This window comes from Diadema antillarum, unplaced genomic scaffold (genome assembly GCF_040938485.1).
Source record: "Diadema antillarum isolate AM-2024a unplaced genomic scaffold, OU_Dant_1.0 seq00001144_RagTag, whole genome shotgun sequence".
Classification (NCBI taxonomy): domain Eukaryota; kingdom Metazoa; phylum Echinodermata; class Echinoidea; order Diadematoida; family Diadematidae; genus Diadema; species Diadema antillarum.
This window is the reverse complement of record NW_027271956.1, coordinates 100491-118189: the sequence shown is the minus strand read 5'-3', so window position 1 is coordinate 118189 and position 17699 is coordinate 100491. Positions and strand designations below refer to the sequence as shown.

At 39.7% G+C, this 17699-nt stretch overlaps 1 protein-coding gene across 1 annotated transcript; it reads right to left on the bottom strand.

Annotated features, from left to right (window-relative positions):
* Positions 1-5539: 5539 nt before the first annotated feature.
* On the bottom strand, positions 5540-16656 carry LOC139744178 (protein dispatched homolog 1-like; the record flags this gene model as incomplete). Its single annotated transcript, XM_071654632.1, has 5 exons — positions 16577-16656; positions 12461-12584; positions 11250-11493; positions 6799-9329; positions 5540-5591 (listed from the first exon to the last, which is right to left on the bottom strand). Coding segments are annotated over exons 1-5 (3031 nt in total), but the record flags the coding sequence as incomplete, so codon positions are not given.
* Between the last annotated feature and the right edge of the window lie 1043 nt (positions 16657-17699).

Below are 17699 nucleotides of genomic sequence, written 5' to 3'. Positions count from 1 at the left end.
GCTTCATGTGCATGCATATACAGTATACGCGCATTTTTTTTTCCGCCTCCCAAATCCCCGGTCCAAATCTTAGGGGGGGCGATCGCCCCCATCGCCCCCCCCCCCCCCCCCCCCCCCCCTGGCTACGCCAGTGCAGTGGGAGGATCTGAGAGCCCTGGTCGGAGAAATGCCGCCGCACAGTGGGCCAGAATGAGCTCAAAGTGCGCCAAAATTATATTCCGTGGTTTCTTTTTACCCAAATTTGGTGTCTTAGGGTAATTGGGGGCGTAGAATTGATTGAACATAATTTCAAACTCATATGACGTCACTGTGATGCTGTTTTTTCATTGGCTACCCAAAATCTGTCTGTAAATGACGAATAAAGCAATGCAAATCTAAGCTGTTATTTTTTTCTTTAAAGATTAATTTATCTTTTCACATTCACTGACACTGCTTATATAATACCATTGAATACACGATGCTTACATGTCATATAGAAAGTGTATAAACATTCAGGTTTCGTTAAAAGAATCGAATTTATGCTGAAAGTTCCATATTACACACGTACTGCAAAATGATACTGTTGTCAGTGTAAACTAGTTAGAATATAAGTTTATGAAGTACGCTGTACGTTTGGGTGAATTTATTCACTTTATTCTAGCAGGACATAAATGTGCGATATAAAATCAATCTCCAATATAGTTCTTATCTCTCTACTTCATATATAACCTTAGGCCTATGCCATATCAATTCATACAAGCGCAAAAACCATTTTGTCTAATTTTAATGGAAAGATAACAAATTGTGAAGTCAGTAATCAGGAAAATGAAAGGTTATGGCTTAGCAGTTAAGAATGAGTCTGCCGTGTATGAAAGTTTACTTGGAAAAGCTAAAATAAAAAGATTTTTTTTTGAATGAAAAATTTATCGGAATCACTATCATATGAAATCATAAATTCATCCACGTTCCACAATGATTTTTTTTTTCTCATCAGTCGTCGGAAGCAAAGTTTTTTTGCTTCCGACAACCCACAAAGTGTATGGGATCACAGTCTGATGAATCCGACTTGTATTGGTCGCCTATCAGGTCAATGTTAGACATGTCAGGAATGATCCGATGAGGCAAGATCGTCCGATGAGGATCACGCGAGCAATGTCTGACATTGACTTGCAATCGGATTCACAAACTGCGATCCTATACACTTTGCTGAGCGGCCGGAAAGCAACAGACTTTGCTTCCAACGAGTAACCGATGAGAATAAAATCTCTGTGTTTTGGCGTATAACGTTCTATCTGCATATGTCAAGAGTAGGATCGAAGTATTTAGGTGTCCATACAATATGTATCGCAGTGGGAATAGATATGTTTACAGCAGTGGCTATGACAATTATGGACAATATGGCTGTATGACTTTGGCTATGTGCAATTTATGTACTCTTTTATCTTCGGAGGAGGGGTTTTTAGGTGCCGGACTAGCCCTATACATGTATTTTATAACTCTGTTTGCCTCTTATTCAGTGTTATTCATGTTTCTGTGCCTTTACGTGCGAGAAAAAAATAAATAAATAAAAAAAATGCCGCCCTCATGCGGCCCCGTATGATATAACAGCATTCCTAAGCGGCTGCAAGGTCCAAAATAGACGTAATGTGTCGCGGAAAATCGGCTCTAACACAAAAAGTGGCAAAAGGTGGCAGCCAAATCTGGTATCGGCTTAAAGCTCAGACATCAGGAAATGTGGTGGTAATAGAATCTAGTTGGAAATCCGTGGCAATCTAAACTTTTCATTAGGGTATATTAAAAAAACAAATAATTAGCCTCTTTTCCAGGATATTTAGCGTAAAATATTCATGAACATTAAGTTTCATTGCATTTTTACAGCATTCATAACGTAAAATGAACTCTGAGAAATATGTGGGAGAAATTACAGGTTGATATCTCAAAAACTACATGTTGAAATTACTTATTTATTAAAGAGGTTACAATTTGCTTTGAAACTCTTAAGATATTGTATTTTGCTACTTCAGGTAGGAAATATACCCCTTTAATGTACATACCTGATTTAAATATTTTAATGATATATTCTTCAAACTATTGCCTCTCAAGAGCGCATGTCAAAAATTAAAAAATCCCAAGTGCCCAAAGTGACTATTGGCGCACTTTGGTATCTCTCTGGCCCACTGTGCGCCGGCTGCATTCATTTCAGACGAGAAAATTTGAACTTGATAACAATTCAGTCTTTCAGTCTATTGTCTCCCCCCCCCCCCCCCCCCCCCCCGTTTGAATTTATGACAATTTTCAAGAATTCAAGAGAAGAATGCTTAGTCTGAGCGAGCCACTTTCGCTTTGCCATTCGTCTGAAATTTACTCATTAAAAGCTTAAACGTGATCGCATTGTTTGAGTAATGATTTTTTTTCTTATATTGCTAGAAAACATAGAAAAAAGGGAAAATGAAAGGTTTACTAAAGGAATGTTAGAGGGGGCACACTGGAAGACGCGGGCTACCATATATACACCAAATTTACTCATGAGTAAAATAATATTAGTGTATGGATGTAATAACTTAGATTATTAGTGTATATAATTTACACCCCGGTAGGGGCGAAAATTTCTCATTTTCAGTTAAGAGATTGACAATGTTTAAACAAGAAAAACGCTTTTATTGTTCATTCTCTCTGTTCACAGAGTATTTTAAGAGGCTGCTTATTAGTACTGTGATTTTGGTGAAAAGGGATCACTCTTCAAAACTTATTTCTTCTAGTGATTCTTATCGTCACAATAATTAATGATGAACTTTTCATTTTAACACATTTTTACCATATGACTTTCTCTGCTTAATCCATTCCAGCGGAGTCGATCTATTTTCATGTTGGGGAGGAGGGAGGCAAAAACTTGAAGGTGGAATATAGCATTATGTGTGAGGAAGCGAAGCGACCGAGCGGGGAAGGGTGGGGGAGGGTAGGAGGAGTATATACCCCCCCCCCCCCGCCCCCTTCAACGCCAGGGAGATTTTGCATTTTCAGACATTCTAGTTCACCCTTCTGGTGATTTTTTGTTGTTGTTTTTTTCCTGTAAAAAAAGAAGAAAAAGATATCTGCTTGACTAACTCGCGACATCTCAGCTCTTGTTTCCCCCGTGTGCAACATCACTGTGTAGGCATAGTAATATATGGAAGTTGACAGGTGGAGGGTGTGGGAGGGGGTAGCCCCTTCCTTCACGGCGGAGCTTTTGCATTTTTTTTTTACATTGAAATAGAACAATCTGATGCACACTTCTAAGAAATACTCCGAAAAATTGTCAGTCCCCAAATGTGCAGAGTCTTAATCTGTGGGTAGGAACCGAGCCGGGGGGGGGGGGGGGGGGGGGGGGGACATTGATTAAAGAGGATGAGGAAACTTTTGAATATAGGGGCCTATTTGAATTCAAGTAACATATATCAAACATGCTTTTTGATGAAATATTCGGAAATTTGTCAATCCCCAAAGATTACTAAGTGTTTGGATGGAGACCTACCGGGGGAGGGTACGCGACGGAGATTTGGCATTTTCAGAATTGAAATTCAACAATCCGTTGCACAATACATAAGAAAAAATTTCACTCATTTCGGGAATAGGGGGACGAAATGGCATGTTTTCCCCCTTGTCCTCTCAGATCGATGCCCCTGCATACGGGGAAGCTTTCGCATCTTCAGAATTCAAATGAAAATAGCTCAAAAAGACATTTGGAATTTATGAAGCTCTCAATCCCCCAAGAATTTTGTGTACTAATAAATGAAGGGAAACCAAGGGGGCAAAGAGTTAATTGAAAGGAGATAATTATCCCCTCCCACACGAAGGAACCGTATCCGGGCAATTACCCCCAGAGGGCAATTACCCCCCGGCCAAATACTGGTTAGTGGTAAGGTTAGAGTAAAGATTAGGGTTAGGGTTAGGTTTAGGGTTAGGAGTTTGGGTTAGGGTTAGGGTTAGGTTCAGGATTAGGATTAGGATTAGGGCCAGGGGAAGGGTGCGGGGTAATTGCCCAGGGGGTAATTGCCCTAGACCCATATTTGCCCCGCTTGTATTCTCAGTTTGGATTGGTGAGAAGAAGTGAGGTGTTGTACATAGACCCTTCGTCCTTGTAGCACACGTACACGTACACGTACACGCAAACGTGTACGTGCTCCGTACCGTACGGATGTATAGTACGGTCGATAGATAGTAAACGCTGTAAAAATATACAATCAGTGCTGCCAGAGCCCGAGGCGCGAGAATTTTTGTCCCTGGTACAATAAAAACAAACAAACAAACAAAACAAAACAAAACGAACCTAATTATCTAACGTCCGCCGTTGAGATGGCTCGGAGACTGAAGATGTCTTTTGTTTGTTTGTTTATTTGTTTGTTTTTTAGGGTCTGAAGGGGATGCGTTCGCACCCAGCCCACCCCCCCCCCCCCATGAAGCCCATGTGCTAATAAAGACCCACTTACAAAAATAGTCACACACACCACAGAACCCTCTCAAAACACACAAAGTACCCCAGACCAAGACAGCCCAACCAACCACACCAAGAGACATAAAGAAGACCTTGAAACCCAAGAGCGCGTGGACCCCCAATGTTAAGGAACCACGACTAGATGTTTTTGTAGCATAAACTAATTCAAATATTACAGTCAGTAATTATATGCAATTCTTCCAAGCACCAGGGCCCCGTTTTATCAAATTTCGTTACCTTCCAGCTCATATCAATGAGTTTCTCTGAAGAAAAATCGAATCAAATTGACTTCGAAATGGGCTCAGAAAAAAAAAGAGGAAAAGATAGATTCCCAGACGTGTAACGGTTCCGAAGAATTCCAAAGAGTTCAGAAGGGTTCAGAAAGGTTTCGAAGAAAATCCGAGATAGTTACACTAACATATAAATCCTTATGCGTTAAGATCAGGCCGAAGTTAAGACGTGAATCAATATTCAGCCGTAGGAGGAACTGTAATGGACAGCTTCAATTTATATGCTTGTGTGTATTTGTGTGTAAAAACGGGATCAGAGTCATGACAGCTTCTTAACTTTCCTTTGGCCGGTTAGTATCTTAATCTTTGCTAAATCCAAATCTGTGTTTATCACCGCTCGCTACAAAGGAATCAGATTTCTGAGAACCTTTAGATGACGGTTATTAAAGATTAAGGACTTAGAAATATGTTCTTCTTTCACAATCACGTAAAATTATTTTGTACCTTATTGAGTATTTCGCCTCCGACTTGAGGACTTGTCCTGTAATCTAGTTTGCAATAAGCTTGTCGAATTTGAACAATCTGATCTGTAGGAGATTTTGCCTCCCACATAGGACGAAACTTCTCTTAAACGTATTTTCTTTTCTCAAACTGATTGCAATAATGGCTCAGTTTTTAGGCGGACTAACATTTCTCCGTAGATAATGGAAAGTTTAAGAAAACACCGGAAATGTTATTACGTATGAAAATTCGCAGATCATCAAACCATTTCCTCTACATCTGTTTCTTGCACTCTGTTAAAAGTCAGGGAGTCATTGTCGAAGTAAATGATACCAACAAAATCGAGGTGGATACAAACTTCCCCTTTGGAACATGTGAAATAAAGTATCTTTCTGTTTGTTGTTCTTTTTCTTTTTACTGTTTTGTTCGTTGCTGTAATCTCAAATAGGGAAGTGCATATTACTACTTACCCATATCCATATTTTTTTATTAATAAGATTTGATTTCTACAGATATTCGAATGTTCGTATATCTTTTAGTGACATCTGTGTTTGTACAGCCCAGCGTCTCTATGTGAATACTTTTGAATTCAATCGACCTATCGCACAGCTGAAGTTGAAGTGAGTTACGCTTCTCCAAGCCAAGTGTGCTGCCCTTCCAGCGGTCGATTGACTTTATACGACATCGTCCTGTGAATCTTGGTATACATTATTTGGCTGTCCTACACAAATTCGCCCCTAGATGACCTCAATATGGTTTCAACCAAACTTTGTTAAAATTCTTTGAAAACAATGAGATTATCAATTATTCATTACATCATTCATTTCACGACAACCATACAGATCAACGAATTTCATGCGTGTTTTATCTGTATATGGTTTCTTTATTGTAAAAATACAAATAACAAATGACAATATATTTGGAAAACTTTAGATACACCGTGCATGTTTGAGTCGCAAGTAAGGATTAATGCCAACTTACAACATGTATGTATGTATGTGTTTACAGGGCCCCCTGGAAAACAGTACTTGATACTGACGGGGCCCCCCTGTATAAATAAAACGAAATAATAATGATAATGATAATAATAATAACAATGATAATAATAATAGAGTAGGCATTATCATTTGAGATTTTGCAAGTTTCGCAACAACGATTTCTCCAATGTAAAAATACATATTTCATTTTTATTGATCATCAGAAATATACAAACAGTATTAGTTAAGATAACCATGTTTATTCAGGGAAATGGATCCACCTTCCCGACATTACGGCAATACGTGTATGAAAAACAACTATATGGCTTGAAATATGTACAGTTAAACGAGGGTCCAAGGTATAAGACGGTAAGAAGACGAGAAGGATGTCAAATGAAACGCTGATGCTAATATTCTGTCATTATGACAGTATGAGTGTTCACATTTAGTAAGGTTGATTTCTTTTAAAGACGATGTCTCCTTGTCAATGTCGACTAGCAGCACAGAGAAAAAAAAGCACACACACACACATGGGAAAATAGTATTTCACAGCAGCAACTTTGTCATATCCATTAGTTCAGGGGCTCATTTCCACCTTTTCTACCTCTGCTTCTGGTTCATGTCTATTTGCTACGACGGCAGATTTCGTTAGGCAGCATCGAATCAGACAGCAGTTTTCCTCTGGTCCGGCAACGTAGCAGAGTGATATGAAGAAAAACGTTCCGTATAACCAGCTGCAAACGATGACAATGTCGAGTGCGATGCCGAGTTGCACAAAGATGAGCACATCAGCAGGGATTACTAAGGCACCGACAATGAAACTAGAGAGGGCTGCCATGGTATTCGCAGACGCCAGTGTCGATAATGAATGTCTCGCCCGAGAACGTCTGTCCTTATAGGGTGCAAGCCTATACGCAACGCCGTAGTGGATTGTAAAATCAGTGGCTAACCCAACTGTCAAGACTATGAGAGCGGATTCAAAGACACCCAACGGCCAACCAATAAGGACAAAGATCGCAACAGACAAAATGACTGCTCCCCCTATCGACAAGACAGCATAAAGCGCTATTAATGCGTTTCTATTCGTAATCAATAAAACAAATGCAGCGATGGCGAGGGATAGACCAAGCGATAGGGGCGTGTCCTTACTCAAGTGGATGAGGAGATCTATGTAGTACGGCTGGGCGAGTGTGATGGTTCCGAACCAACCACCTTGAAGTCCAGCAGGAGCAGTCTTGACCTGTTCTGCGACCCAGGCAGAAGCTACGTCATAATACTCCTTGACAGGAGCGAACTCCAGCTGAGACAAGGCTGTACTCTGGAACTGGACAAAGAATGCCACTATGTTATTGTTCGCGTCAAATCGCAGACCAGGGAGCTCTGGCGGACAACCGAACGGCTGACAACGAAGGGCCGCCAATTTCGGAGCACATGTTTTGAATAACTCTGTAGAATACGGAAATGACGTTTGATTGCAGCAAGGTGAAAGGTCACTTCCGAGAGCATCCGGGACACAAGGAGCCTCCATCATGCTCTTCATACCCTCGATGAAACAGTCTTCATAGATGTATGTGGGAGTCTGGTAAAATCCTTGTTGGCGGAGAGAAGAGCAAAATTCCAGCAGCCATACCTGTGACTGAGGATCATCGAAATTGAACGTGTCATCGAGCTGTATGAACCCTCGCTCTTCCGGGGACCACGGGCTTCCGTTGTCGACGGGAACGACTCCCCATACAACGATTATCTGCAGCGGAGCCAGTTTGGCCTTCTCGATGTCGAACTGGGGACGGAACACCTGATCGTACATCTCGAGGGGGTGTCTTAGAGTGAAAACCTGGAACTCGGTATTCGATGAGGGCAGCTTTAGCTGCGGCCTCCAAAATACAACGAGAAAGGCAGCAGTAGACAGAAGAGTGAAAACAATCAGCCACAGATACCTTAACGTGAAAACCAGCCACGGTAGGTATTCTGTGAAGAGTTTACTAGTAAACTGCGACATCTTCATCCAGCAGTTCTTCGCTGTTTTGAGACACGTCCATGTCGTGATATTTTCAGAAGCAGATGTCCCACGTTTCATATATCTGTCGTATATAACGAGAGTGGCAGGAGACCACGTCATGGTGAATAAAAAGTTGCAGAGAATAACAAGACCTGCGTACACACCATATAAACGAATAGCTGTAATAGATCCTGTGGCGTTCATGAACAGAGCCGAAGCTGTGGTAAGACTGGTGACGAACATTGTCGGAAATGCCTCCTTCATTGTATGCTCCAGAATGAACCGCGAATCTTTATCGGAATATCTCGTTCTTATGCTCACGTATATGTCATAGAATATAAAGGCATCGTCTGCCCCTACCCCGAGAACAATAGCAACGGACAGCATGTTTCCAAACGCAAAAAATGTTAGCCGGCAGACAACAAAGTAAAGGAAGTAAGCCAGTAGCAAGGAAAACACTATTTCCAATAGCACCATGAACGCTATGAAAACAGACTGTAAGTAAATCCACAGAATGAAAAACACAGCTATTCCCGCTATTCCTGTTAGGATTAAATCCATCATCAAAGGACCAGAAATGACGGTGAATTTGACGATCCTGTTAGTACCGATGGCCTCAATGCGAGTTATGCCATTGTCTACTCCACGTCTACCCACCGCGTCCAGGTACAGGGTCTTGGCCTCCGTGCTTTCCGTACTGCCGGCGAGAGAGACAATTTGCAGGGAAGTCTTCAGAGTGAGATCGCCTGTTTCTGTGATTTGAGTGGAGAAGTCACTAGGGGTGAGACCGTACAAAATGACGTAGATCGCGTTGTAAGTTGTGCAGTTGGTTGGCACACCTGGACACGTGACTCCTGAACCACATTCCGCCTGAAGGTGCCCTGATGTGTAGTACGGCGCACACTCGAGCAGGAGATCCCTGGCGTAAGCAACGTCAGCAGCCGTGAGATCGTGACAAGAGCTTCTACCGCTGAGGGCGCTGATGTAGTTTGGAACCGACCAGGTTGGACAGCAAGATGACAGCGAATCAGCCCTGTTGCACACCTCGTCGTAAGTTGAACTATTGCGGACGAACGTGTCGTCTTGCTGGCACATTGAACGAAGAGATTCAACATCAAGGAGCTCCTCGGCATACGAAGATGGGACGTACACAGCCCGGAAACTGCTGCCCTCTGTAGAAGATAATAAGAGCGTTTTTGTTTGTTTTTACCAAAGAATCAGTGAGTTATTCCAAGATCATGATGATATCATACTGCGAATAGTGCTGATGACGATTAAACTTCACATTGTCACCAATAACAAATTAGAGCGTCCATAACAAAACCAAAAAAGAGTCGCACTCCTTGATTTAACGTGAGGACTCCCACCCCCTCCCCCCTCCCCCCTCCACCCCCCCCCCCCAAAAAAAAAGGTGAAACGGGTCAACCAAGTCAATCTTAAATTTTTTATATTTCCTGAAAGAGGTCTTCCTTTTCTACATTATTTCTAAGTTTGGGATCATAAAACGAATAGGAAAGCGTGTTTTCAGCAGTTTTTCTACAACCCTTTTCTTATAAAGTAGTGAGACCAGGTATGTCTTAGAGACCCCTTTTCATTTCTTGAAATTCTTTTGCATATTCCTCACTTTTAAATGTAACAACTTTTGAAAAGATAATGCTACTGCTCTGAAAATTGGCATTATTCATGGATAAAATGTGTTAATAGAACGTGCCAAATTTCAGCTTAATTTGATAATTTCTTTACTGTTGTTGCTCCTGTGGTTTATATCCTCTTTTTGTCCCATTCATCGCACAGCTACCACGGTTTGGTAAAGATTAAAGGGACTGTACAGTACTGGTTGCGGTAGGGATTCATGTTTTGAACATTCCTAAGTGAGATAATGAAAAGCCTCATATGAAATATGGAAGAGCATGTAATTCTAAAAAGGATTCAACGTTTATTTGATGAAAATTGGTTTTCAAATGGCTGAGATATCCCAAAAAGTGCTCATAATAAAAGGCGGCATGCCCCAACTTTATTAGTATCTCTTTGTTTCACCTTGTTTTTGGATATCTTAGCCATTTCAAAACTGATTTTCATAGAATAAACTTTTTATTTCCCTTAGAACTGTATGCTCTTTGACATCTCATAGAGTGGTTTCTGAATATCTCACAAAACGTTAAAAGCTAAATCTTCACCTCGACCAGAACTGTACACACCCTTTAAAGCGCACAAATAGAACCTGTATTCCAGTTCACACTTTCCAGAGTATGTGTTTTTCCAATATTTAGATAGGTTTGGAGAGTCCACTTGAATTGAGTTATACATCATTTTAAAGCTTAGAGTCTGCTCTTTCAGAATCTTGCCTTAACTAAAATCCCATGTTTGGCGGCTTCTTGTTGGGTTTGTATTACACGGTCACAATTACTATTATCCTCGTCAATATGTCTTCAGTTTGAAGATTGTTCTCCCAGTGGACCCTATCATTCTAAGATTTCCCAACGCTGTCAGATATTTATCCATACGTGTTCCTGCTTATAGTCACAAGTGCAATATACAAAAATAGTTGACTCACCGGCAGAGATTCGAGCCTGGAATATTCTACCGAAAATTGAAATCAAACCCTGTACGTTGCATCATGTTTCTTTTGCTTTCTTTTGCTTCACTTATTGCTACTTGATGCTGACATATTACAATCATTGTGCGTGCTTGGCTGGGTATTCCTTTTCCTCATCATATCATAACTGCAACGAACCTTACACCATGTTGTATCATAGACCTTTTTCGCTGTTTTGAAGAATTTGAAGACATTAAAAGATTGAGTTTAGAATAATTGCTTCTTATGTACTTCACCAAATCCAAATTTTGATATCAAACGTAACCACAAAACACCAAAAACCTCTGTATCATTGTGACTGTCAACGTGATTTCGAGTTGGGTTCTTTTTGTTATGGCACTGAGCTGATCTGTTACACAATTGATATGTGACAGTTTTGATAGGACCCTGAAAAATTTCAACAAAACACAGTAGGGGTGTTTTTTTTTTTTTCAAACGATAGATTAGAGCCCATTGCAGTATGTGTTTCCTTCGCGTTATCAGGTGTCAAACGTACCAGGATTTCCACAGAAAGGAATGGACGGTGTCCCGGCAGTGTACACTGTGGAGGTCAATGCAGCTGCCGTAAGATTAGGGGGTGATGTTGACTGGTCCGTGAGCGGTAGGGTAGTTGCGGGATCGATGGCCGAGTCGATGTCTTGGTCGAAGGTTAGCGTTGGTGAGAAAATCTCACTCTCAGTCAAAATGTTTTCGAGAGGGATGACACGATCGTGAATAGGCGTCCCCCTGGCCTCAATGCCCTGCTCAACAGAAAACGAAGAGATGTACAGGGACACGCAGAGATGAAAAACAAAATATTTTGTCCAAGCATACAACTATAGAAACATGAATATGTCAACATGTATAAAGCATTATCGCATTTTTGTATGTATGTTTGCAGTGTTTGTGCTGGTTTTTGTTTGAGGTGCTATACAGTGACATGTACAATTTGAATGGTATCGAGAATATGGATGAATTCTGACAAGAATGAGTATGAATGATGCTTTGACACACAAACACACACACACAAACACACACACGCTCGCACAAATGCATTTTATGTATACGTCAACTCACCTCATATAGAAATGTCGTAGAGCGTAACTTTAACATGTTTCTACATGTTGATTTAGATGTAAAATATTTTGTCCAAGCATACAACTATACAGAAACATGAATAATTATGTCAACATGAAAGCATTATTGCATGTTTTTATGCATCTGTGTGTTTTGGTTTTCATTTGAGGTGCTAGTGACGTACAATTTGATTGGTATCGAAGAATATGGATAAATTCTGACTAGAATGAATATGAATGATGCTTTGACACACACACACACACACACACACACACATGTCATATGTACGTCAACTCGCCTCATGATTTATAGAAATGTTTTAGACGGTAACTTTAATATGTTTCTACATGTCGCTTTGAATATTCAGGAAGGATAAGAATATACAGGCAGAATAATGTGAATACAAATATTAATATGACGAGGAAATTTTGATATACACGGGTATGGTTTTGATTTTTCTTTCCTTGGATGCGTGTTTTGTTTGCTTGTTTTTGTACACATTGAATCCTAATCCTTATTTACAGAAGCTCAGTTGCAAAATTCAAAACCTAAATCCATTCTCGTTGGGTTTGTAATGTTGCGATTATTCTTCGTTGCAGGGTCTATATTCTTAAGATCCTGCCTCAGATAAAAACAAAATCTCATTCTTACCCTCGAGGCATCGTCAAAATTTGGTGGACCGTAGAAATAAATGGTAACGTAGGTCAGCAGTGCGATAAGAGCGACTTGAATGAAAACCATCAGCACAGGAAAGCGGGAAAACAATCGGGCGTGGCTGTGTGAAAAGAAAAAAAAATAGAAAGAAAGTGCTGAGCTGTGTCATAAAAATATTGAGCACCTTCATAATGTTATAAGTTTCTGAGTACACATGTATTTTCCTATCCCTACATCATTGTGGAACCATTCCTTAAGTTAGTGACGTCATCTTAAAGTGGAATTTTAAAGAAATTTACAGTTTGGCACAAATTATATCCTGTGCTTACGCTAGAATCTTGGAAATGACAACATTTAAGACTTTTGTTCAGTCCACAACGGGGAATGCAACAAGGGTAAAGAGAAAATTCATACCATGTCTGCGGTAATGAAAGCACTTCGAATGAATTCGGGGAAATTCGGCGAATGATTTTAATCCTCCTAACAGATTTAACCAATCTACCAGCAGCAGACGACGTTTCATAGCTAAAAAGAAATATCCTATGTTCATTCATCGCTACTTTTACTTCGAATTATGCTAATTGTGACATTCTTCCAAAGAAATGGTGGCACAGAACACTATTACACCAGTGCCCAGCTTAGAAACCATCACTGGAAAGGCATATTCAAGTCTTTAGAAGACAAGGACCTATAATTTTTCCGGACCTATAATTTCTCTGTTCGAAAAGCCCACCTAACAATAGTGTACGTGATAAACAGCAAACCACCCGGCCGCGGGTGGCGCGGCCGTGCGGCTTAATGCAAAACTCAACAGAAGCAACACCAAGTGAATGTTGACGGTGACTATTATGGCCAAAGTGTTCGGGGTGGGCAAGTGCATGAGGGACATGGAATTTTACCTTTAATTTGAGAGATAGTTATAATTATTGTTCATGTTTTTATAGCGGACTATTTAAATTACATGGAAAAGCCTCAGGATTCACTTTGCATTGATATAATATTCATCCCGGCTAAATACTGTATCAATACAACGCTCAAACACCTAGGAAAACAGTTACAAATTTGAATGTGTGCATTGCGTATAGGACATAGTCTGCTTTTGCTTTAGTACTGAGTTCATTCAGTGACGTCACATATCGAGCGTTTCGGCGAGTTTTGGTAGGCTTTCAAAATAGAACGGAGAATGGCATTCTTCTCGCTTTATGTTGCACAATTATTCTTTTCCTTGGGGTCGGGAATTGGAATAACTGGGGCTGGCTTAAAATATATTTCCAGCAACTTTGTAAATGATGTGTGACATTTTGTGGGAGCTGGGCGCCTTTGAATGTTTCTACAGATAAATTGCACTTATATAAATGCTGTTTCAACATCATCATCATCATCATCATCATCTTTGAATATACAGTTTAAACATCTTTTTATATAAATTCACAAAAATGAAATGATGCCCCGCATGTCTATTTTTCAGCTGTAAAGCAACAGTAATTTTCAATTGCAAGAGGAAGAGCTTTTTAATGTTTTCGTCGATGTTCATGTTGTCATCTTTTGATATTGCCATAATAAATTTCAGTATGTGACTATTACTATATGCCCAATATCATTATATCACAAAACTTTTAAGGATTGAGTCCACCTTCATGTGGATTGAGTGAATGCAACAATGTTATAGTGGTACGCATCAGTGAAAGTTTGGGAAAAATCAGAACATCCGTTAAAACGTTATGAATCTTTAAAGTGTCTGTGCAGTCACTGCTGGATGAGAAGACTACTACAGTGTATGATGCCACATGCGTACAACGATATAAGGAAAATAAAAAGAGAATGTCATAAAAACTTTACTTTTTGAATAAAGTGCACATTTCTTCCACTTGTTACTGATGTATTTTAACCCTATAAAGCCCAAGCTATTTTGACCCTTCCCAGGCCCAAGGGGGGGGGGGGGGGGGGGCACATAGTGCCCCCCTATATAACTTTGTTATTTTTTGATGTTTCATCGTCATATTTGGCACATGGGTAGAACAACTCATACTCTACATGACTGCATACTTGAACTTTTTCAAAATCACATATAGAGGGCGCTATTTACCAAAATATAAAGAAATACATAGAAAATATGCTAAAAACATGATTTTTCTGTATAATTTCTTTATCCCCAGTATATATGTCTTATCATTGACCAATATTTTTTCATATTTGCCACAAATGATGTGCAAGTCCAAGTTCATTATTTGTTATGGTTGAAATTTCTCAAGGTCACCACATGGAGGTGCTATTCATAACAAAATAAAGAAATACATTATGAGACCTGTGATGTATTGTTTGGGATAGATATATGCATAGTTATCATATTTCATATTCCCATAGTATTGGAATTTTAAGTTTGCAGATTGATGATGTGATAAACAAATGATATTAGAGGTATAACTTGGGTGAAGGAATCAAAATAACACAAAATAGAACGGCAATCTTTGGAAAATACTGTTATTTTCAAGTATCTCTATTATATCTATTGTTTTATGCTGTTGTCACAGAAAAACAAGGGAAATAATAGAAAAAACATTTCAGGGCCATAATTACTTCACGTGTTGCTTCTTCAGCAAATTTCAACCAAGAAACGCCCATTTCAGACGTTATAATATTGTTAATTGGAAATGGAACAGAAAAATAAGTAAAATCTGACCGACATGGTTGTCAGTTTATGGTTGCCATGGCAACCAGCAATATCAAATATAGCTAAACTACATATCAAAATATTTGGAATAAGATTTTAGGAAAAGTCACCAAATTTGGTTAAAATTGGATTAAGGGCGAAGTAGTGGCGAATGAAAATCTGCCCCCCCCCCCCCCTTGGGCTTTATAGGGTTAAGGGTAATATTATTCCCCCTGCCTTTTGAAAGAGAGAAGTTGAGTGCTCTTTTGTTATGCAAGAAAAGTGAAAATATGTTGAATTTCTTTATACTTTCTTTATATCGTTGTACACATGCGACACCACAAGGTATAGTAGTCTTTTCATCCAGCCGTGACTCAGCAGAAACTTCAAAAATTCATAACTTTTGAACGGATTGCACGATTTTCCTCAAACTTTCACTGAAGTGTTCTACTAATTTTGCTGCATTCACTCAACCCACATGTCTATGAAGGTGAACTTGTCCTTTAAATAGTCACGCGCAAAAAAAAAAAAAAAAAAAAAAAAAGCCGTCCGCCACTATGCAAATCTGATCGTTGCGTAGTTTCCCATTTTGTACGTGTTACAATAATCGGACACCTGGAGAGGAGTCTAGTTGGTCTCACACCTATGGTTCAGCATAGAGGGGGAAAACGTTTACAGTAGCCATTGACTGTTCAATATAGGTTTTCGAACGTTTGTATAACTGATATACATTACCAGTACAGTATACATGTATTCAGTATAAAAGTGTTATCGGTTCCATTTCTCCACGATACACATTATCGCACTGCGATACAGCGGTCAATCACTGAAGCGCAGTGCCAAAACTGCAGAGCAAGAATGTTGTTGATGTTGTTGTTGTTGTTGTGTTGTTGCTGTTGTTGCTGTTGTTGTTGTTGTTGTTGTTGTTGTTGTTGTTGTTGTTGTTGTTGTTGCTGCTGCTGCTGCTGCTGCTGCTGCTGTTGTTGTTGCTTATTTGGAGCTCCATTCAGTCTGAATGATTTATGTTCGCCATATTCTGCGCTGCGGGGCAGAATCAATGGGGAAACTATAGCCGTGTAAAAAGATGTTTCTTTTCTTCGGATTTCTCAAATATTTTCTTTTCATATTTTTAGGTTCAGGTTTTTGTCTGGCATGTCCATAAAATGTGCCTTTCAGATCATGTAATTGATGTTAAGCATGGACAATTATTTAGTAACCTGATAGCCCTCCCATTATGAGAAATCCGGCAGAATATCCGGTCAATTTTGATTTTAATTTTAACAAATTGTGTATACAGATCTTCATGTGGTTTTTTAATTGTTGATGCCTGATTACTGAGAAGGTTTAATCTTTTCATGATCTAGAAACGATATAAGATAACAATCAAGACACATTTTTTAAAGTTTAGAAGACAATCTCACCCTACGGATTCTAGCTGAGATGTCATTTGGGATGATACTCACAGTTTGCCAGGACTGCAGAACGACCGGGGCGACGACTCAGGCCGGTGGACCTCGGAGACTGATGCGTCCTTTGGCTCCATTTCTGTCAAAGTTCTGCCTCAGACTGCATTCGAATGAACAAAATTGCTCTACATAATCACATGTCAGCAGCGTATGTTTCAGTAAAATCACAATTTGAGGTAGAATAGGCCTATAGGAATACTTATTTTATAGCTATACATGTTGTTCCCATCACGTCTGGTGGGAACGCTCAGGCTCTGTCGTCGCTTCACTGGTTCCAAAGTCTGATCGAAGGCATATTTATACCATTCATCACCTTCTATTGTGATGGGAGAGTATACGCAGATACACAACTCTCGGATTCGTGGATGGAACATTGCTAACACGCGATTACCATTGATAAAGCGCACAAAAAGAAAAAAACCGGGTGCATAATATACTATAATACATTCGCACAGGGTGCGGTTGGTTGTCCTTCGAGGGTGATCATAGGGGATGATAATACACACACACATACTGTTCGGCACAGTGAAATCTATGGTTGTTATCAACAAAATGTGTATGTGGGTCGATCTAACCTCTACAGTGAGAGTTTCGTACGAAACTATACGATGGATAAAATTCGATTACGCACAACGTTACTGTGGTAACAATCAAAACCGGAGCGGGTCAAAATCAGCTTCGGTACCCTTTGTGGTGAGCTGCTGGTTTCGTGACAGTTACAAAGAAACAAATCGCAATTTACCTTTCATAACAATCAAAAGGCGTTTCTCAGTTTTCTCTCTGTTATAACAAGAGATGAATAAGTTCTTCAGGCTCTACCTAACGGGCCAAGTTCAACTTCAGTACATTCAGTTACGAGCGAGTGGTTCATGCGTCAGTCAGAAAATTTGATTACAATTTACACTTCGTAACAAGTGTTCTTTCTTTTTCCTGTACTCAATGTAGAACACTGTGGAATAACTGTGTACTTCTATAAAGGAAGTGAGAATACACGACTCTTTTTTTGTCACTTCAACCATACGAGACTTTATCAAACCTCTGGAATGTCATTTCTGAATGATTAAACTTTGAAAATGTAGTTTACTCTGTGAATGAAATTATGATTTTTGTCAGCAACGAA